The sequence below is a fragment of the Giraffa tippelskirchi genome, chromosome 8 (assembly GCF_054371585.1).
Source record: "Giraffa tippelskirchi isolate mGirTip1 chromosome 8, T2T-mGirTip1v1.2.pri, whole genome shotgun sequence".
Classification (NCBI taxonomy): Eukaryota; Metazoa; Chordata; class Mammalia; order Artiodactyla; family Giraffidae; genus Giraffa; species Giraffa tippelskirchi.
The window spans coordinates 2,840,480-2,862,725 of record NC_137282.1 but is presented as its reverse complement, the minus strand read 5'-3'; the positions used below and the strand labels follow the sequence as shown (position 1 = coordinate 2,862,725).

The window sequence follows — 22,246 nt, the reverse complement described above, 5'->3', positions numbered from 1 at the left end:
GTACTTCACACCACTTCACACCCCCAAGGAGGGCCATCATTAAAAGACAGACAATAACAGTTGCTAAGGCTGTGGAGAAACTGGAACTCTGATACACTGGAAGGTAAAACGGTGCAGCCACTCTGGACCACAGTCCAGCAGTTCCCCAAAAGGTTAAACACAGTTAGTGTTTGACCCAGCAATTCTACTCCTGGGTCTGTCTATACCCAAGAGAAATGAAAACAAATGTCCACACAAAACCTTGCACACAAATGTTCACGACACGACAGCATTATTCACAACAACCACAGAGTGGAAACAATCCAAACTTCCATCAACTGATGAACAGACACATAGGATGTAATATAGCCACACAATGGAATGTTATTCAGAGACAAAAATAAAGTACTGATGAATGCTACAACATGGATGAATCTTGTAAACATTATGCTTCATGAAGGAAGCCAGTCACAGAAAGACTACATATTGTATGATTCCATTTGTACAAAATGTCCTGAAGGCAAATCTATAGAGACAGAAGTAGACCGATGGTTGCCCAGGGCTAGTTGGTGGTGAAACTGGGAGGAAATGGGAAAGGACTGACTGCTAAAAGGTATGGTGTATCTTTTAGGGTGATCTGAATGCAAAATTGATTGTAACAGATATAAAGCAGAGAATACACTAAAAGTCACTGAAATTTACACTTCAAATTACATCTCAATAAAGCTGTTACAACTAAAAAATAAAGCAGAGCCTGTGTTCAATGAGTAGATAATTGAACATAGCAATAAAAGTAAAAACTGCTAATATAACTGAACTACCTCCTCTTAAGTATTTTCTCCTTTTATTTGCTCAAATAGTAAATCAAAAATCAAAATCCAAGCGAATCATTTTACCATAGTCTCTACTTTTAAAAAGTAGCAAGGATCTCTGTCATTTCCATGCTTACAAAGCTAATATAAATTTGGGCAGTATCAGATCATAACAGAATTTGAATCTAGGTTCTGTGCAATAGAGACACAGGTTATCCTCAGGATGACAGGAACTTTTATTTTAATTCAGAAATTTTCCTAGCTAGCTGCCAGTTTCCCACTAGCATTGAGGAAATAGAAATGAACACATCTGCACATTTACAGATTTTGAGTCTGCCTTTTTGACGAGTGTGCGGAATCCTCCAAATCACGGTACAGCCACCTACAAGCTAAGCTGCTGTACAGGTCACTGAGGCAGTGAGCCACTGCAGCCAACAGCAGCACCTCCAGCTCAGGGTGGGACCAACACGCGGGCCCCTACAGAGGCCTCGGAGAGAGCACCTCAAATGTCGCGGGCCAACTACGTTCTCATGTACAAACTGAGACTGAGCAAAGCACCTCTACTATTTACAGAGAATACTCTTAAGTACATACCCAAATTTCACCCAGATTATGTACACTTTTCTATGCCTATGATCCTAGACCCTACAATTTGTGCATAGAAACTTTTTTCTTAGGTAAATCATGAGATTTTGCTTTTAAACATTAATTCTAATGTTTTAAAAGAATTAACTTAGTCCAGCCTAAAAAAAAAAAAAGTATTACTGCACTTTTACCTCAAAGACAACAATGACAAAAAAAAAGGGGAAAGAAACCCAGAAACTGTATAGGCAGATATTTCCTATACAAAGAAATAGTTTAACTGGTCATCAAAATATTTTGTGCATACTCTTAACAGATTTAAGTCTGCTGAAAACCTGGAGAAAAAAAAGACCTTCAACAATACTACAGTAGAGACAAACACGCCGGTTCCGGTACCGTGACCCTTAGCGGACATCACATAAGCGACGCACTGAAGTTCCGAGGTCCCATCTCTAACCTGACACACGCACAGAACCGGGCCGCACCACCGCCTCCGTTCTAGACAAGAAGACTAAAGCACAGACCAGAGGACCGCGACACACACCCACCCTCACCGAGACCCCGAGGAGGACCGCCCGGACTCACGGAGGCGCCTGCACGCAGACGCTCACCTGCGACAAGGAGCTGGCCCGCCCAAGCCCCCAGACGGCAGGGCTGCGAGAGGCACGTGAGCTGGGAAAGGTAAGAGGGAGACGAGCGGGGCGGGATCCCGAGTCCCTCCGGCAGATGCTTGAGTTGACCACACTCCTATGAACTCATTACAGCCACTGATACACACGAAGACAGCACACAACTTTCAAAAATCAACTACAGAAGTACTGCTGACGTCAACTTTGTGCCAAAAATAAACCAAATTATGTTCTAACTTCTCTTTCTGAAGATAGTAATTGCACTGTCACTGAAATATAGGTGGGCAGATTTACTGTAAACCACAATCAAGTATTTGACACCAAAAAACCAAGGACTACGGTAATCCCCTCAGCAAGCGCATGGCCGACGATGTGAGGGGCAGAGCCCGCATGAACAACGACGTGAGGGGCAGGGCTCGCATGGCCGTCGAAGTGAGGGGCAGGGCCCGCAGGGGGCGTCGACAGGAGGGGCAGGGCTGGCAGGGGACGTGAGGTGAGGGGCAGGGCCGCAAGGGGCGTCGACGTGAGGGGCAGGGCCCGCATGACCTTCGACGTGAGGGGCAGGGCTCGCCGGGAGCGTGAGGTGAGGGGCAGGACCGCAAGGGGCATCGACGGGAGAGGCAGGGCCCGCATGACCTTCGACGTGAGGGGCAGGGCCCGCAGGGGGCGTCGACGAGAGGGGCAGGGCCCGCATGGCTCGCATGGCCTTCGACGTGAGGGGCAGGGCTGGCAGGGAGCGTGAGGTGAGGGGCAAGGCCGCAAGGGGCGTCGACGGGAGGGGCAGGGCTCACAGGGAGCAAGACGTGAGGGAGAGGGCCCGAAGGGGGCGGCAGCAACCCCACCTCCACCAGCCTAGCACAGAGGGCCCTCTGCCACAGGGGAGCCGCAAACATGAAGGTGGGCACGACCTTCATCTCTGCCTGATCAGTCCATTAGCTGTCTGGGGATCAATAAAAGAAGCTGCACCGGTAGTCCTTGTTCTGAAGCTATCCAGTCTTCACATGATTAAAAGGATTTCACTGAAAATTTCCATAAGCTAGCAAATCAACCAAACAAGGTATCTTTCTACAATGTTATATGTCAGTATCTCAATAAAACTGGGGGGAAAAATACAACTGAGTAGGTTTCTTTCTTGAAACTGAGAGGCTAATTAAATGTGGCATCTACATTTTTTTAATGAAAAACTATTACAAATATTTTGCACAACCAGTACACTTTAACTAAGGCCCAATGAAAAAGTAAACCCCCAAATTTCCATAGTTAAACTTTTCTTTTTTACATTAAACAGAACTATGATTTAACCATTTTAGTTTATTTAAGTAATAAACATTATGTAATATTTTTCCTCAGAATTTTCAGTTTCCATGCACATTTATAATATATTGGTTTACTCTAAGTTAGATTATTATCTGAAATAAGTCAAAACTAAATCAGAGCAATGCACCAGGAAATAATAAATCTGACAGCAAAACTGCAAACTCTTATTAATCATCACATATTATACATGGATTACATTCATCAAAAGTGAGCCCTAAACAAGCTCCTTAAAACAAAGCAATTAGTTTATTTTGCCAATAATCTGTTTTCAAAGTTTAAACAAGTATATAAACTAAGTTCACATATTTACCATTTCAGTTGTTTGTAAAAAGGTAACAGAAATAATATATGTGGTAAAACACAGTTTATTTAAAAAAAAAAAAGATTCAAACATTAAAACAAATACAACCCTACGAAACAAGAGACTTTTAAGTTTAATTCAAACTGAAGTTTTTCCACAAATCAATCCATTTACACGAACTGGCCACCAAAGCTTAAACAAAGATGTGATATCTGAAACAGCTCTGATGTAACACAGCCTAAGTGTGACAAAAACAACTGACTACTCAACAGCTTTTCCTAACCAAGAATTATTTGTTCTAGTTGAGCGAAATATTCTTTGAACATTATGACTACAAGTTTATATACTATATATGACTCTTGTGTAAAGAACTATAATAAATTCACTAAAAACATTAAGTCTTATTAGAGTTTTTCCTACACAAAAATGGCTGTCAATTAGCCATATAGCCACCTACAAATTTTTCACTCACATTAATAAATACCCAGAGCTGTTATCTTTCTTTCATATTAAAATAAGTTCAGTAAAATCAGAAATCATAGCAACAATGTACTCAATACTGGAAGCTCGTCCTCTCACCTCTGACACACAGCGCTACCAATTTAAACTACAAAAACTCTGCACTGGCCTGGTTCCAACACTGAACTGACATCAAAACACAAACAAGTGTCTTCAAGTCGTCAAACAGCCATCTTCTGACTACTGTACCAGATCCAAGACACAGCAGAAGCTAACTTCCCTTCTTCTCCTCTATGTACATCATTAATCATCTCCAAGCAAGCACTTTAACTTCCCATCAGTAAACTCCGACCAGAAAATTGAGAGTATGTGGTCATAATGGAGAGAGTGCTTTAAATTTAACGTCACCGCCTCCAACCACCACAACTCAGGACTGTAAGAAATAATGTAAACCATGAAGGAACATTGTTTAATGTTCCAGCACTTCTAAAAATCAATTTTCAGCAAGGTAACTGAATAAATTATCAAACAGCAAATATTTTAGCCACATTATTATTCTATCATGAAAGAAATCATTTAAAACTCCAACACCTCTTCCACTAAAAGATCATTGTATGTGTTACCCTATAATTCCATTATCTTACTGGTATTGCATTACTCTTTTTTTGGCAACTCCACCTACCACTAGAAACAGACTTGTGAAGATTCCATTTCTGCATGGAGACCACCACAACCACTGCCTTCACAGTCACTTAAGTCCAAAACACAACCATGTTTTCGCTAATTAATCAGGCTCCAACAACAATAGTTGAGACATCAGACCAACAGTTCAATTACACCTCCTGCAAAAGATACAAATAAATAAAAATCCACTAAGTACTTACCTACAGTTGGGAGGTGGGTCCAACGTAATTTCTGCAAGTTCCTTCTGAATTCTTGAAAATAAAGACAAAGAAAGTTACATTAAAATGTCTTTACTCTTTTAATATTCCATTAAATTTTACACTTGTACACTAATCTGTCCTATTTGTGGGCTTTTAATTTGAAATACTATCATGGTGTAAATCATCATACACAATACCAACAGAGGAGCCATTCCTGCCCCTGTTCCCACAGTGCATCTACAGAGAGTCAGGAGCCCGGCCACAACCTGAGCTTGCCCTCGCTGTTACCAACAGAGGAGCCGTTCCTGCCCCTGTTCCCACAGTGCATCTACAGAGAGTCAGGAGCCCGGCCACAACCTGAGCTTGCCCTCGCTGTTACCAACAGAGGAGCCGTTCCTGCCCCTGTTCCCACAGTGCATCTACAGAGAGTCAGGAGCCCGGCCACAACCTGAGCTTGCCCTCGCTGTTACCAACAGCACGACTTAAAGCAAAACTTGGGGCCACTGCTGTGCTGCGTTGTGCTTAGTTGCTCAGTCGTGTCCAACTCTCTGCGACCCCACGGACTGTAGCCCACCAGGCTCCTCTGTCCATGGGATTCTCCAGGCAAGAATCCTGCAGTGGGTGGCCATTCCCTTCTCCAGGGGATCTTCCCAACCCAGGAATGGAAGCAGGGTCTCCTGCATTGCAGGTGGATTCTATACCAGCTGAGCTACCAGGGAAACTCAAACCACTGCTAACACTAAGCATACACTTTCTGCAAAGGGGAAAACAAAGAATTTTTGTTTTAAAAACCTGTTTTTCCCTCACATGTTATTTTCATCTTTTATTTTTTACTTCACCTAGCCCCCTATATGGGCTTCCCTGGTGGCTCAGTGGTAAAGAATCCACCTGCCAATGCAGGAGACATGGATTTGATTCTGGGCTAGGAAAATCCCCTGGAGAAGGAAATGGCAACCCACTCCAGTATCCTTCACTGAATGAAATGTCTGGTACAGATACAACTATCACTTCTCTAAGTCGTGTGACTCAAAGTGGGGAAGACATTATGAAATAGTTGTTGTTTATCGTTCACTGGTTAAGTTCTGTCTGACTCTTTTTGACCCCATGGACTGCAGCACGCCAGGATTCCCTGTCCTTCTCCATCTCCCGGAGCTTGCTCAAACTCATGTCCATCGAGTCGGCGATGCCATCCAACCATCTCATCCTCTGTTGTCCCCTTCTCCTACCGCCTTCAATCTTTCCCAGCACCAGGGTCTTTTCCAACAAGTGGGCTCTTCGCATCAGGTGGCCAAAGTATTACAGCTTCAGTGTCTTCCAATGAATATTCAGGATTGATTTCCTTTACGATTGACTGCTTTGATCTCCTTGCAGTCCAAGGGACTCTCCAGAGTATTCACCAGCACCACAGTTCAAAAAGCATCAACTCTTCGGTGCTCAGCCTTCTTTACTGTCCAATTCTCACACCCATACATAGACCAACACTAACAAATCTAACGCCAAAAATAAAAAACCTATTAATTCCGCTGTCCCACTGAGACTTGTTAGATTCTATAGTGTGTTCATGTGCATTTAAAGTACATATGGCACAGAACCAAATAAGAGAAGTCTCAAATATCTGATATAGAACACCCTTTGTGGATTTCACACAAAAGTAGAAATAAAACAGGTACTTTAAAGCAAACCAGGTTAAGTCTAGGTTAAAGGCAGTAAATTGAGAGCACGCACATTCACCTTCCACTCCTCCAGCACCTCAGGGCAATGGTGGGGGCAGAGACACAGAAAGTGCAAAAAGGAATAAAAGACAAAGAGAACCGGGGGATGGTCACCACCGGGGGAGAAATTTCACTGCATTTGGAAGACAAAGTACATGGCGTAAATCAAACAGGTTGAGAAGGTCCACAGAGGGCACAGAGCATATAAGGGTATAATAAAGATATACTACTCAAGGGAGAAAAACAGACAGTCAGAAATCCCACAAGAGAAACAACTTTGTAAGAAAATCACAGATCGAACAGGAATGAAACTAAAATATAAAATACTTTTAACCAAGTAATAGATACTAAGGTATAAAAAAGGTATTTTGCATAAATGCTATGATTCACTGGGTAGCTTTGAGATCTTAGTTCAGTTGCTCAGTCGTGTCCGACTCTTTGGACCCCATGGACTGCAGCATGCCAGGCTTCCCTGTCCATCACCAACTCCCAGAGTTTACTCAAACTCATGTCCATTGAGTTGGTGATGCCATCCAACCATCTCATCCTCTGTTGTCCCCTCTCCTCCTGCCTTCAACCTTTCACATCATCAGGGTCTTTTCCAATGAGTCAGTTCTTTGCATCAGGTGACCAAAGTATTGGAGTTTCAGCGTCAGTGCAGTCCTTCCAATGAATATTCAGGACTGATTTCCTTTGGGATGGACTGGTTTGATCTCATTGCAGTCCAAGGGACTCTCAAGAGTCTTCTCCAACACCATAGTTCAAAAGCATCAATTCTTCGGCACTAAGTTTTTTTTATAGTCCAACACTCACATCCATACATGACTACTGAAAAAACCATCGCTTTGACTAGACGGACCTTTGCCGGCAAAGTAACATCTCTGGTTTTTAATATACTGTCCAGGTTGGTCATAGCTTTTCTTCCAAGGAGCAAGTGTCTTTTAATTTCATGGCTGTAGTCACCATCTGCAATGATTTCGGAGCCCCCCCTCCCAAAATCTCTGCTTCCACTGTTTCCCCATCTATTTGCCATGAAATGATGGGACTGGATGCCATGATCTTAGTTTTCTGAATGTTGAGTTTTAAGCCTACTTTTTCACTCTCCCCTTTCATCAAGAGGCTCTTTAGTTCCTCTTTGCTTTCTGCCATAAGGATGGTGTTATCTGCGTATCTGAAGTTATTGATATTTCTCCTGGCAATCTTGATTCCAGCTTGTGCTTCATCCAGTCTGGCATTTCTCATGATGTACTCTGCATATAAGTTAAATAAGCAGGGTGACAATATACAGTCTTGACGTACTCCTTTCCCAATTTGGAACCAGTCTGTTGTTCCATGTCCAGTTCTAACTGTTGCTTCCTGACCTGCATACAGACTTCTCAGGAGGCAGGTCAGGTGGTCTGGTATTCCCATCTCTTTCAGAATTTTTCATAGTCTGTTGTGATCCACAAAGTCAAAGGCTTTGGCATAGTCAATAAAGCAGAAATAGACATTTTTCTGAAACTCTCTTGCTTTTTCGATAATCCAACAGATGTTGGCAATTCGATCTCTGGTTCTTCTGCCTTTTCTAAAATCAGCTTGAACATCTGGAAGTTCATGGTTCACGTACTGTTGAAGCCGGGCATGGAGACTTTTGAGCATTCCTTTGCGAGCGTGAGATGAGTCCAATTGTGCAGTAGTCTGAGCATTCTTTAGCATTGCCTTTCTTTGGGATTGGAATGAAAACTGACCTTTTCCAGTCCTGAGGCCACTGATCAGTCTTCCAAATTTGCTGGCATATTGAGTGCAACACTTTCACAGCATCAGCTTTCAGGATTTGAAATAGCTCAACTGGAATTCCACCACCTCCACTAGCCTTGTTAGCAGTGATGCTTCTGAAGGCCCACTTCACTTCGCATTCCAGGATGTCTGGCTCTAGGTGAGTGATCACACCATCGTGGTTATCTAGGTCCTGAAGATCTTTTTTGTATAGTTCTTCTGTGTATTCTTGCTACCTCTTGTTAATATCTTCTGCTTCTGTTAGGTCCATACCATTTCTGTCCTTTGTTGAGCCCATCTTTGCATGAAATCTTCCCTTGGTATCTCTAATTTTCTTGAAGAGATCTCTAGCCTTTCCCATTCTATTGTTTTCCTCTATTTCTTTGCATTGATCACTGAGAGATCCTAACACTGGCCCTATAGGAAATCTAATCCTAACACCTCATCTGGTCTGGCACTAAACAGGTAAACCTACAGAGAGTTTAATGGCCTTTTATTATAGATAAAGCACAGATAACAGGTTGCACACTACAAAATGGAACTACTACTAACCATGAAGATGTAAAATCAAGTGTAGCTAATAGAAACCAACTAAAAGTGGATGGTGGAGGGCTGTGAGTAAATGGAAGGAAGAACAAAGGTATTAATATCCCCATTTTACAAAGTAAGGAACCAATGAGTACTGCTGAAATGTGAAGTAACGAGCAACAAGGGCTTAAATATACTATTTCATTTAGAAAGACAACCAATACTCTTTTTTTTAACTAATTAATTTATTTTAATTGGAGACTAGTTACTTTACAATATTGTAGTGGTTTCTGCCATACACTGACATGCATCAGCCATGGGTGTACATGTGTCCCCCATCCTGACGGCCCCCCCCACCGCCACCTCCCTCCCCATCCCATTCCTCCAATATTCTTTTTAAAAAATATGAATATCATTAACTGGGAGGAGGGAAAAGAAAGCAGGTGAACAAGCTGGTGAATATCCTCAAAATTCACAGCAAGGAGACAAAAGGTATTATTTAACAATTCAACAAGTAGGTGTAAGTATATTACTTAAGGTCAAGCCAGAATCAGCTAAAAGGAATTGTGACAGGGAAGGTATTTCAACAGAAAACTATTGCTTTGTAATAAAAATGTCTCTGCACTGTTTAGTTTGTTACCAGAAACATGAAAAACTTTTATAAATTTTTTTTTTACTTAAGCATAGTTGATTTACAATATTGTGCTAGTTTCAAGTATACAGAAAAGTGATTCAGATATATATACCCGAATATGTGTGTATATATGCGTGTGTGTGTATACACACACATACTTTTGTTTTTAAACTCAGAGAACTAAAAAAACAGGGGTTCAAAAGAGTGTGCTTAAAGTGTCAAAGAAAACAATTTTCATGTAAAAGAACTTCCTAGGGATTTTCAAATAATTCATCTTGCTTTATGCTTATACTGTCCCTTTTGGTTTAAAAAATTGATGTCATAATTTTGTCACAGAATTCTATAATGGAACTTGAAACCCCTCCAGATGTCTATCATTCTAGATCTAATTATTCAATACAAAAAGCAATTTACTGATAAACTTGACAATTTTGAGCAGTGAGTCAGTGCATTACAATATATTTTGAGCCACTGCTACCAAAGAATGGCTGTATTTCTCTTGACAGAAAAGATTATACAAAGAATTGCTATTTAAGCGGTTGTAAGATGTCCTGCAGTTTTCACTGACAGCAATTCAATTCTATCTCTAAAGTTGTGATCATGGTATGTATTAAGTTTCTCAATCTTGACATGTGGGATAATAAGGAAGGCAGCTATTTCAGGTACTGTCCCTTAGGGTGAGGAAAAATGAAAAAGTATCAGTAATTCACACTTACAGTGTACCTTTTACATGATGATGTTAGGCTATTAAAAGTGAATTAAATAAATCTCACAGCATTCTTTAAGTACTACCATTTTATCAGTTCCTGTTTAGGAAACTCAGGCTAGTAATTGCATGCTGTTAAGGTGAAAAGACCAGCAACTGTCTTGCTAAGTCAAACAAACAAAACGACCTTTCCTCTCTTATGAGAACCTTTAAGACAAAATTATTTCTTTAGACACAAATCCACTAGACAACTGTCTATATCTCCAATTTCTGTCCAGCAGTGCCACTTCCTTCGTTATCATGATACATAAGTCAGCAACTGCACATGGTTACTGAAACAAGTCAGAAGCAAAACGCAGACTAAATTTGTACGACTTCACCTAAAACCTTAAATGATCCAGGACCAGTAAGACTATTACAAGTGACTGTCATCTGCTAAATAAAAAGAGGAGTGGGGGGCGGGGAAGGGGAGATAATTATGACTCATTCAGACTGAACTGAAGACCACGGCGCCAAAACTGAACCAAAGTGGAGAAGACATGAAGCACTCGTTTTAATACCAACATACTGGATTAATGGTTCAGAAAAATGAAGCAGTATATATACTGACATGCTTCAAACAAAAACACATATTCGAGCTTAAAGAAAATTCAGTAACTCACTCAGGGCCAAGTAGAATATGAATATATGGACTTGGGGATTCACAAATGTATTTTCTTAACAGTTATTTAAAAAAAAAAAACTTCATCCACTTAGATGACTTTCTGTATTCCCCTATGGTCTGCATTCCTCAAAACCTTACAAAATGAACTTATTCTCAAAAGAAAACATCATGCAACTAGTTACTAAAAATTTCTTAAATCTCAAAGTAATCTCTGAATTAACTTAGAAAACACAGAGCCACTGCAAGTATTAAATCCAGAGTTTAATTCTGAGTGGTGATACAGATGATGCACCTATGATTCCAAACAACTGCTCAATTTTTAAGACACCCTAAATTAATGATTCTGCACATCAACTGTAAGATACATCTTGATTTCAGGAACATTAAAAAATTTTAAATGAACATTCAGAATCAACAAAATACAATAATTACAAAAGATTATCTATAAAGAGTACTACTTCATTCTCATGTGGAAAAGAAACGGATTAGCCATATATTATAATAAAATTTCACAGTGAAATATACTGAAATCAACCTTAAGAGTCTAAAACCAAATATCATTTCTAGGACAGTATTATATTGTATCCAATAAAATCAGATAAAATTATGAAGAGAACAGATCATGCTAAGAGCATTCCAATTTTTTAAGAAATAATTTCATGCGAAAGAAGAGCAAAAATGCATCAAGAAGTAACTGTAATCTCCCTCTTAACTCTGGAACAGACAGAAATTAATTCATACCATTGTTTAAATAAAATTCCAATTTAATATTTTCTGTATCCAACATTACTTTTCTATAACACCCAAAAACTGAGATTTTTTTTAAGAAAACACATTTCTACACCTAATGATTAGTTCTACAATTACAGCATATTTTATGCAACTGAACACCTATGTGCAAAGTACTTTTCTTGAGTTACTATAAAATGTATATATAATTACAGCATCTAGGCTTTACTATTTTAACAAAAAGCATTAAGTCCTCATAGCATTAACACAAACTTCATTTTTCTAGAATTTATCACATGGACTTAGTAAAATACTATTGTAGGCTTTAACTGGCACAAAGTCTAAGAACAACAGCATCAGTGTATGAAACCTTTCTGTGTGCCAAATAAAAGCTTTCTCACTTTCCATCTTCATGCTGGCCCTGTGAAGATGGGACTATTACTGTCTCCATTTTATAGATGAGAAAGATGAGGCTTGGCAATGTTAAACTATGTATCTAATATCACAGGGCAACTAAATGCCAGGACCTAGACTCTAACCTGGATCCTGTCTCTAGAGTGCAAGCTCTGCACTGCTGATTAACTCTCCCACAAAATGACACTATTTGGAAAAGATGTTTCATCTGCATAAAAATCAATGATCAGTAATAATAAACTAGAATTTTATTGTGAAACTACTTCCAACTTTGATCTTCTGAACATATCAGTACTAGGATTCTAATCTCTGTGGAAGATCCAAGCCTCACAACAAACTCTAGGTTCTAAGGCAGCCAGTAAATAAATATGACCCTACTATGCTAGGCATGTGGTGAATTAAAAATATGTTGAGTCCCTGTCATCAAGATTCCCAATATTTTTCCTCAGTTGTTAGAACTTAGGCAGAGGGACTTCCCTGCTGGTCCAGTGGCTAAGACTTCCACCCGTCAGGGAAACAGATCCCACGTGCTGCAACGACAAACATCCCCTGTGCACAGCTAAGGCCTGGTGCCCCCAAAATAAACACCTACTTAAAAAAAGAAAAGGGACTTAAGCGGAGATGGGGAGACAAAATGAACTTCCACTGTCAACAAAACTGGGGAGAAGGAAAGGAGTAGAATTTAGCTTTTTAGTATTGGGTTTTTGTTTTTTACCTAAAAATTTGCAGTGAAGCAGCATTTTACATTCAAAAAAACAGTAAATGCCTAAACCCCCTCAGATACTCAACCATAAGCCACCCAGAAACTGTCTAGAGGAAAGTCATCAGTCACAGTTTGAAAATCACAGGTTCGCAAGAATAAATTTGCCAACGGAGGGATTTTTTTTCAGCCAAGAAGCAACTCAAAAGACACTTCTTACTTTCACCAATGCTGTACTACTAATTCCTATTATGTGCCCATCAGACACTGTCCTGAATTCTTCACACACACACTAAAAATAAATTTTATCCCCAACTTATAGAGCAGGAAAAAGGAAAACCAGGTTTGAATATGTAATCTCAACTTTGTATACACTGTAGGAAAACTAAGTAAAGAATGACCCTTACTGAAAAAGCCTCATCCAACCCTCGTGTTCACACACGTCCCAGTTGCCTCGCCTCCGTGCGCAGACTGCAGGCTTTGCTCCGTCGCCCGGGCAGGATGCTCTGCCGGGCTCCGTGGTGGCGCCCTGATGGGGGAGGACTCCCAGAGGCAGACACAGTGGAGGGGGGGGCAGAGCGGACCAGCACGCCCCACTCACTGGGCCATCCTCCCCGCTCCGCGGCAGCACCCTCAAGCTCAGAGACTGTGTGTGCGTAGTTGCTCAGTCGTGTCCCACTCTTTGCGACCCGAGGGGCTCCTCTGTCCATGGGATTCTCCAGGCAAGAACACTGGAGTGGGCTGTCATGCCCTCCTCCAGGGCATCTTCCCAACCCGGTCACGCGCATTGCAGGCAGATTCTTTAACTGGCTGAGCCACCTGGGAAGCCCTCAGTTAAGTGGGCCACAATCTGTACCTGAGTATCTCATGCCCACGCACACCCACCTCCTTTCCTTCCTCTACACGTCCTATTTCTCCACCCCCTCTTCCGTCCTACCCTATGTCCACCCGCATTACCCGCAGCCGGTCCTTCTCTGCTGTGACTGGGCAGCAGAGGCGCGGCCCGTGAGCTGAGGCGCCTAGACCTGCGCTGTGACGAGAGGAACTCGCCGCCCAGTACAGAGCTTCAAATGGTTCGAGCCCCAGGCTGTCTGCCTTTCTCATGGCTCTTTCAGCAGAGGGCAGGCATCCGCAACGTGCTTCCGGGAAAGGGAGACCGGCTGCCCGAGGCCTTAGAATGGACGGCTCACCATCGCTCTAACACCTCTCCCCAGGAAGTCACGTCCCGCAGGGGGCCTGAGAACGGTCTTCCCAACCTGTGGACCGATTCGACCAGAGAGGAGCAAGGTCCTCCAGCCCACACAGGGTACGACCTCCGGGATGGGTTCCCTCATCCACACCACCAGCAAAGTATGAAGCTGTCATTCAACGGTCAGACAGTCCAGTTCAGTTCAGTCGCTCACTTGTGTCTGACTCCTTGTGACCCCATGAATCGCAGCACGCCAGGCCTTCCTGTCCATCACCAGCTCCCCGAGCTTACTCAAACTCACGTCCATCGAGTCGCTGGTACAATCCAACCATCTCATCCTCTGTCATCCGCTTCTCCTGCCTTCAATCTTTCCCAGCATCGGAGTCTTTCCAATGAGTCAGTTCTTCCCATCAGGTGGCCAAGGTACTGGAGCTTCAGCATCAGTCCTTCCAATGAATATTCAGGACTGATTTCCTTTAGGATGGACTGGTTGGATCTCCTTGCAGTCCAAGGGGCTCTCAACAGTCTTCTCCAACACCATAGTTCAAAACCATCAATTCTTCAGTCCTCAGTCTTCTTTATGGTCCAACTCTCACATCCATACATGACTATGGGAAAAACCATCACTTTGACTCGGACCTTTGCTGGCAAAGTAATGTCTCTGCTTTTTAATATGCTGTCTAGGTGGGTCATAGCTTTTCTTCCAAGGAGCAAGCGTCTTTTAATTTCATGGCTCCAATCACCATCTGCAGTGATTTTGGAGCCCCCCAAAATAAAATCTGTCACTGTTTCCACTGTTTCTCCATCTATTTGCCATGAAGTGATGGCACCAGAGGCCATGATGTTAGTTTTTCGAATGTTAAGTTTTAAGCCAGCGTTTTCACTCTCCTCTTTCACTTTCATCAAGAGGCTCTTTAGTTCTTCCTCACTCTCTGCCATAAGGGTGGTGTCATCTGCATATCTGAGGTTATTGATATTTCTCCCAGCAATCTTGATTCCAGCTTGTGCTTCATCCAGCCCACATTTCCCATGATGTACACGGCACAGAAGTTAAATAAGCAGGGTGACAATATATATACAGCCTTGCCGTACTCCTTTCCCAATTTCAAACCTCAGGAAGCAGGTAAGGTGGTCTGTATTCCCATCTCTTGAAGAATTTTCCACAGTTTGTTGTGATCTACAGTCAAAGGCTTTAGCATAGTCAATGAAGCAGAAATAGATGTTTTTCTGGAATTCTCTTGCTTTTTCTATAATCCAACTGCTGCTGCTAAGTCGCTTCAGTCGTGTCTGACTCTGTGCGACCCCATAGACGGCAGCCCACCAGGCTCTGCCGTCCCTGGGATTCTCCAGGCAAGAACACTGGAGTGGGGTGCCATTTCCTTCTCCAATGCATGAGAGTGAAAAGTGAAAGTGAAGTCACTCAATCGTGTCTGACTCTTAGCGACCCCATGGACTGCAGCCTACCAGGCTTCTCCGTCCACGGGATTTTCCAGGCAAGAGTACTGGAGTGGGGTGCCATTTCCTTCTCCAACAGATGTTGGCAATTTGATCTCTGGCTCCTCTGCCTTTTCTAAATCCAGCTTGAACATCTGGAAGTTCAGGGTTCACCTACCGTTGAAGCCTGGCTTGGAGAATTTCGAGCATTACTTTGCTTGAGTGTGAGATGAGTGCAATTGTGAGGTAGTTTGAACATTCTTTGGCATTGCCTTTCTTTGGGATTGGAATGAAAACTGACCTTTTCCAGTCCTGTAGCCACTGCTGAGATTTACAAATTTGCTGGCATAGTGAGTGCAACACTTTTACAGCATCACCTTTTAGGATTTGAAATAGCTCAGCTGGAATTTCATCACCTCCACTAGCTTTGTCGTAGTAATGCTTCCTAAGGCCCACTTGATTTTGGACTTCAGGATGTCTGGCTCTAGGTGAGTGATCACACCATTGTGGTTATCTGGGTCATTATGATCTTTTTTGTATAGCTCTTCTGTGTATTCTTGCCACCTCTTAATATCTTCTGCTTCTGTTAAGTCCATACTGTTTCTGTCCTTTATTGTGCCCATCTTTGCATGAAATGTTCCCTTGGTATCTCTAATTTTCTTGAAGAGATCTCTAGTCTTTCCCATTCTATTGTTATTAACTCCCAAATTTCTCACTTAACTAACAGTGAGTGGAAATAAACTATCATCCAGTAACTATTTCAATAGACTCCCACTTTTATTCTCTGCTGCTCAATAAAATAAAATAGTAATGGTCAAGGAACCATAAAACAAATTATCACACTTTTACATGCACTTTCCTATTCATATTCACCTAACAATACATACACACACACTATGGATACATAGTTAATAATTCTGCCATGCTGTTTAAACTGACTTTAAATACCAAAAAGTTCATATTGCATACAATTAAAATCATGAAAAAGAAATAATCTTGAAGAAGAAAAAGTCCATGAACTTCACGGTCCATATCCCAGAAAAATGATTAAATGCAAGAGAAAGACAGAACTTCAGGTAATAAATTGATACTAAAAGCAAAGAAGTTACCATAACTGAGGTACCTTTTAGCACTAGTAGACAGTTTAGCCGCTGTTTTGCTGGGTATCTTCCCTTCTTTTTTCTTGGGCTGAACTTGTTCTCTCTCTGGTTCCTGTTGGACACTTTCACGCTGGTCTCCATCGGAGCTTCCTCCACTAGTGCCTGGACTGTCATCAACTCTTTGTGCCTCAGTGGACATTTTAGATCCTGGATTAAAGAGTCAAAAAAATCATTTCTTCAGTTGGGGGAGGACTACAGAAAGGTCATTCGAGAGCAGAGAGAAAGCAAAGCTTACAGGAACCTAGGAAAACTCACTATGAAATCAATGACTTGGTCACTTTACACAACAGCTTTGGGAATTGCCAAAACTTTTCCTTCATCCATTCAAAATATATTGAGAAAATAAATGAAATCAAATATATATACACAATATGTTCACAGCAACATTATTCACAGAACCAAAAAGATGAAACAACTCAAATACCCACCAGCTGACAACGAACAGATAAACCAAATGTGGGATATCCGAGCAATGGAACGCCATCAAGCCACCTAAAGGAATGAAGTACAGTATGTGCAAGCCACAGCGTGGATGAACTTTGAAAACATAACATTAACTGCAAGTCACCAGGCACAAAGGGCCGCAAACTGCAAGATCCCATTGGTTCAAACCGTACAGAGTCGGCAAGTGCACAGAGACAGAAAGGTCACTGAGTGATCGCCAGGGACTGGGAGTGAGGGAAGAACGGGAACGGTACAAAGCTAACAGGCGCAGAGTTTCCTTCTGGGGTGAGGAAAATGTTCTTAAATTAGATAATGGTGATGCACAACTCTAAATATTCTAAAAACCACTGAGCTATCCATTTTAAAAGAACGAATTTTACAATACATGAATTACATGTCAATAAAGCACTGTGCCAGGCTCTTGAGCCCTACGATAAGCAAGTTGACTCAGTGGGTAAGATGACTTGCTAGGTGCTGTAACAGAGGTCAGTAAAAACGGCCACGGGAACAGAGGAATAGGGCAAACGCTGGCACCAATACTGCATGAATACATCCATCCTCCGGCTGGGCTAAGGTTAAAATCCTCTAAGTCAGTCAACTGTTTTAAGTAACCTTTGTGATAACAGAAGAACACAGAGGCCTCCATGATTCTGAATAGAAACTGAACCGTATGATGGTGCCAGCCCTGATTCAACAATATACCAAGCAACCAGGTTTTACAGGAGATGAAAACTGTATGGGGACACTGAAGGACCCTGTCTTTCCCCCCACAGTCTGGATGAAATACACCTCGAGGCTGTCAAAGTCCCTTTGCTCCACAAGCAACTCTGATTACCAACTCAATCTTCTCAATATCCTGGTACATGGGTAAGCTGTTACAATCTAGATAATGCACAACAAATTCCAGTTCTCTCTTGGCAACGATCATTCTATCATAATCGATTTCTGAGTCTTATTACCATGAGTACATCCCCTGTGACCCAACTAGCTTAGAGTTTACTGACAAATCCAAAACCAAACTGACAAAACCCACGCCCGGACTCTCACCATGTTAGTCACCTCATAACTCCCGGGGCTGGTACATCTGCCTTCTGGGGCGCCTCTCCTCCAAACACAGAACTACCTTTAAGGAGGGGCAGCAACAACACAAAGTACACCTTTAAGAATCACAGATAAATGGGAACAAATTCCTTTTGAAAAAGACACTATGTAATTCTTAGTCAAATTAAGACTTAAAACTGTATTTGATAGATCAAAAAGAAGACTTAATATGTAAAAGAAAGATACCTCAAATAAAGCAGTTTGATTACTGCAACTGGTCCAAATGTAGAGCTAGCTGACAATAATTAAAATTCTTCCTCACTGAACATTTAACTTATAGCTCGCTCTATTTCACTTGTAGCTTGCTCTAAGTCAAAGTGATTTCATAACACAGAACTTGAAGTGGTTGAAATGAGAAAGGTTAAGACAAACCCGAAAGAGAACTGAGGAAGCAGGAAGCAGAGGGGGTGAAGAGCCAGCAGAAAATCCTGAATGCCTTCAATAAGACATCACAAGATACAGCCCCATCACCCTCAGCAGCTCCCTTCCTCCACGCCAAACAAAAACAGGTCTGCCCAGGCAGCTCTGAAGCGGGGAAACCCGACGGCTTTCCCCCTCTGTAAATGGAGCACAACAGTCTCCTCAGCTGGAACACCTTCTACGAACACTAAAGTCACTTAATAGAATCCTGAGATTTTATATCAGTATGTTCCACATCCAGCTTCAACAGTCCTAACACACTTTTTGCTTTCTTTTTTTTTTCATTTTTATTTCACTTAAAATTCTCATCCTTGGATTTAACGCTGATTTTTTTTTTCAGCTTACTTCTTTCAGTAAAAAAAATAATAATAATATGAGTTTAAACCCTTGTAAGTATGTACATAAGAGCCTGTGAGAAAAAAAAAAAAGAGAGCCTGTGAGAACAGCTATGCATGGGAGTAAGAAAGAGAAAAATTCTTAGGGAAAGGCCCTCACATGCAGCAAAATGCTGCTGGCAATATTTTGAGATATGTGAAACGAGTGAGAAATCCTTTTATATGTCTTAAACTAGAAGCAATCCATTAGATGAAAAATACATGAAAACCTAAATGAAGTAAAATTCTTTTTTACTGAAGCTCCAGCTTTAGTTTGATAAACTATGCCTAGAATTTCAGTTGCATATTACATTAGTTATAAACCTACATATTTGTCTTAATATTCTTATTTATGTATAATTACATAATATCTAATAATGCCATGAGCATATATAATTACTTAAAAGACTACTCAATGATATAATCTGAGCAGTTTATATCAGTATGTTATGTGATATAAACTGCCCCACAGTATCAGAGGACTAAAATTAGTCTCACTAGGGAACTATTAAAATACCCAAATAGATGTATAATTTCTACAGTTTCATAGTAAGGAAAAAAGATTTCCACTTTTGACCTAAGAAGCCTTATTTCATCCAAATTAACCTACGGATGTTAAACTCACCTAAGGCCCCAAATAACCACTATAAAAGAAGCTTTCAGAAACAGTTTTCATATGCTGTTCAAATACTAAGAGTAAGGGGAAGTTCTGTGGGTTTTATTAATAGTTTTTGAGTATCTAATTACAGAAACAGTGTGTGGAAAAATTACTGCACTACTTAGGTGGCAACTAATTTTTATGAAGAAAAAATAGTCTATACACATTTTAATCAGCTGCAAGACTGGTGTTTTGTCTCTCTAAAGTACAAATGAGTAAAAAAAACTTTCTGGGCTTCCCTGGTGGCTCAGTGGTAAAGAATCCCCCTGCCAATGCAGGAGACATGGGTTCAATCCCTGGTCCAGAAGATCCCACGCACTGCAGAGCGACTAGGCCTGTGCACCCCAGCTCCTGAGGCCTGAGCGCCGTAGAGCCGGGGCTCCTCCACAGGAGAAGCCCCCAATGAGAAGGACGGCACAGAGCAGCCCCTGCTTGAGGCAACTAGGGAGAAGCCCCTGCAGAAACAAAGACTGAGCACAGCCAAAAATAAAACAATTTTTTTTTAAATTTCCTGAATTAAAACTCTCTCAATGTTATCTTCAAGGGACTCCTGTGTCCCCAGTACAGAGGGCATGAGTTCAATCCCTGGTTAGAGAACTAAGATCCTGCAAGCCACAGGGCACAGACAAAAAAAAAGAGATACATTAAGTGAACGTTATTTTCTAAATCAGCACTTTAAAATTAACTTTTAAGATGAATTCTTAAATAGCTAATTGGATCCAATTATCTAATCTAGAGTGAAGATAAACTGGGATCCCAGGGTTATAAACACAGAGCTACTCTTCCATGATAGTTTCAAAGATATTAAGATTTTTAACTTTGCACTCAAATGCTCAGTTTCTAAACATAAAATAGTAAAATCGAACTTTCCTCAAAGTGTTATATTAAAAATCTGAATATTGTTCTTTCTTCAACTCAAAAATTATCTAAAAGGGTATTAGCTGTGTATTCTATATTGTAAATTACAGTCCTGGAAATTAGCAACATATGAAAATAAACTCAAATCTTCCACAGAAATGAGACGATTTTGGTGATATTATTCATAACATAGAAACAACTACAGTCACTCCATGAATCCAGATTACCGTTCAGATAAGCCTCAGAACTGCATCTCACAGTATAAAACTGCAAAAGTTAAGTGTTCCTTTGAGCTTTCACAACAGGAAAATACTTACTTCTGTCCTGTTTCTTGCCATTTGGCTTCCCAGTCGCGTTTCTAAACTTTTCTAAAATGTAAAATTAAATTATTTATATTACCTTTAACTTACCTGCAAGGATATTTATGCAGGAAATAATAGTGGAACACCCAAGATTTGAGGAAAAGGTGCTATGGTGTGGTGGTGAGCACCTTTCTATAATGGGGTATGACATTATATGAAAACCCTCCATCACTGGCATCAGCCCACAGACAAAACTCTCAAGAGCCAAGGGGAATCCAAACTGAGTCAACACAAATTTTTAGATTCCCAAGGTCCAGAACAAATTCTCACCTATTCAGAAACATACTTTTTTAAGAATCAAAGATTAAAAAAAAAAAAAAACTAAGAAGAATTTAAAATCTTTCTGAAAGGTGAGATGGCAAAATACTCTTAAGGTAAACCATAGCCATTTCCTTTTGCACTTTTAAATTAAAAAAAATATTTGCATAGATGCTCAAGAATACACAATGCAAAACGATGAATCTGGGCAACATGCAAATGGGTCTAACAGCCACCAAGCACAGGACGAGGTCCTTGCAAACCGGCCTTAATTTCCTTCCGAGAAGATGGATTGGGCATTTCTGGTCGGTCGTGGGGGGGGCCGGGGGGGGAGGGAGAAACCACAAGCTGCTCCGCTTTATCTTCATTAGAAATAGTAACGGGTTAGGGGATGAAAACACTGCAGGGAGGAGAAAGGGCGGGGGGGGGGGAAGTGGGGTGCTGGGGGTGGGACCCGGCTTCGAACCGAGCCAGCGGGGCTGCGGAGGACCGAGCCGAGGAAAACGGGCTCGGACCGCGGGCTGCGGGCTTCACAAAGCGGGGACAACACACGGCGCGCCGCAGGGCGGACGCCGCACGGCCCCCGGCCCGGGGGGTGGGGGACCCGCAGGGACCCCGCGTGCGGCGATGATGGGGGGCAGATCCGCAAGGACCCCGCGTGCGGCGGGGCCGGCGCTTCCCCGTGACACTCGTCCTGCACTTTCCCGGAGACTTGGTTCCGGGAGCGCTGGACAGGGAAGGGGCGGCGGGCGGCGAAGGACGGGGACGCGAGGTCCGAAGGGGGAGGGGGCGCCGGGGGGAGGGGAGGGGGGAGGGGCGCGGGGCTTCGGGCACCTGAGCGTGGCCGTCCGCGCGGTCGCGAGATCGAGCCCCAGCCCGGGGACACGGCGCTGAGGGGACTCGGGGGGCAGCGGCGCTGACGAGGCCCCGGGGGTCGGCCTCCCTGCGGGCCGTCCGGTCTCCGAACCCGCACCCCCGCCCCGCACAGAGGACCGCCCCGCCATGCCTGTGCCCGCTGGACTCACCCCCGGCGCCGCCGCCGCGCCCGGCCGTTCCAGCTCCGGCTGCAGAGCCTGCTGCCCGCGGCTGGCGCTGTCGCCGCCCCTGAGTCCTGGAAAGTGGAGCCCCCGCCTCCGTGAGCCGCCGCCGCCGCCCGGCCGTCCGCGCGCGCGCCCGCGGGGGA

At 42.4% G+C, this 22,246-nt stretch overlaps 1 protein-coding gene across 3 annotated transcripts in view; it reads right to left on the bottom strand.

The window, feature by feature from the left end:
* Positions 1–22,246, bottom strand: part of LOC145517812 (ubiquitin-conjugating enzyme E2 E2) — a 362,107-nt gene extending 339,861 nt beyond the window's left edge. For 2 of the 3 annotated variants that reach the window (XM_081520991.1, XM_081520989.1), the window contains exons 1-3: positions 22,089–22,246; positions 16,552–16,735; positions 4,964–5,014 (exon numbers count right to left, since the gene is read on the bottom strand). Coding sequence is in view for 2 of the 3 variants with exons in the window: in XM_081520989.1 (XP_081377115.1) it covers positions 4,964–5,014; positions 16,552–16,727 (227 nt within the window). In the remaining variant the exon portion in view is untranslated. The remainder of the gene's footprint in view (positions 1–4,963; positions 5,015–16,551; positions 16,736–22,088) is intronic. The other variant, XM_081520990.1, reaches the window with a different exon arrangement.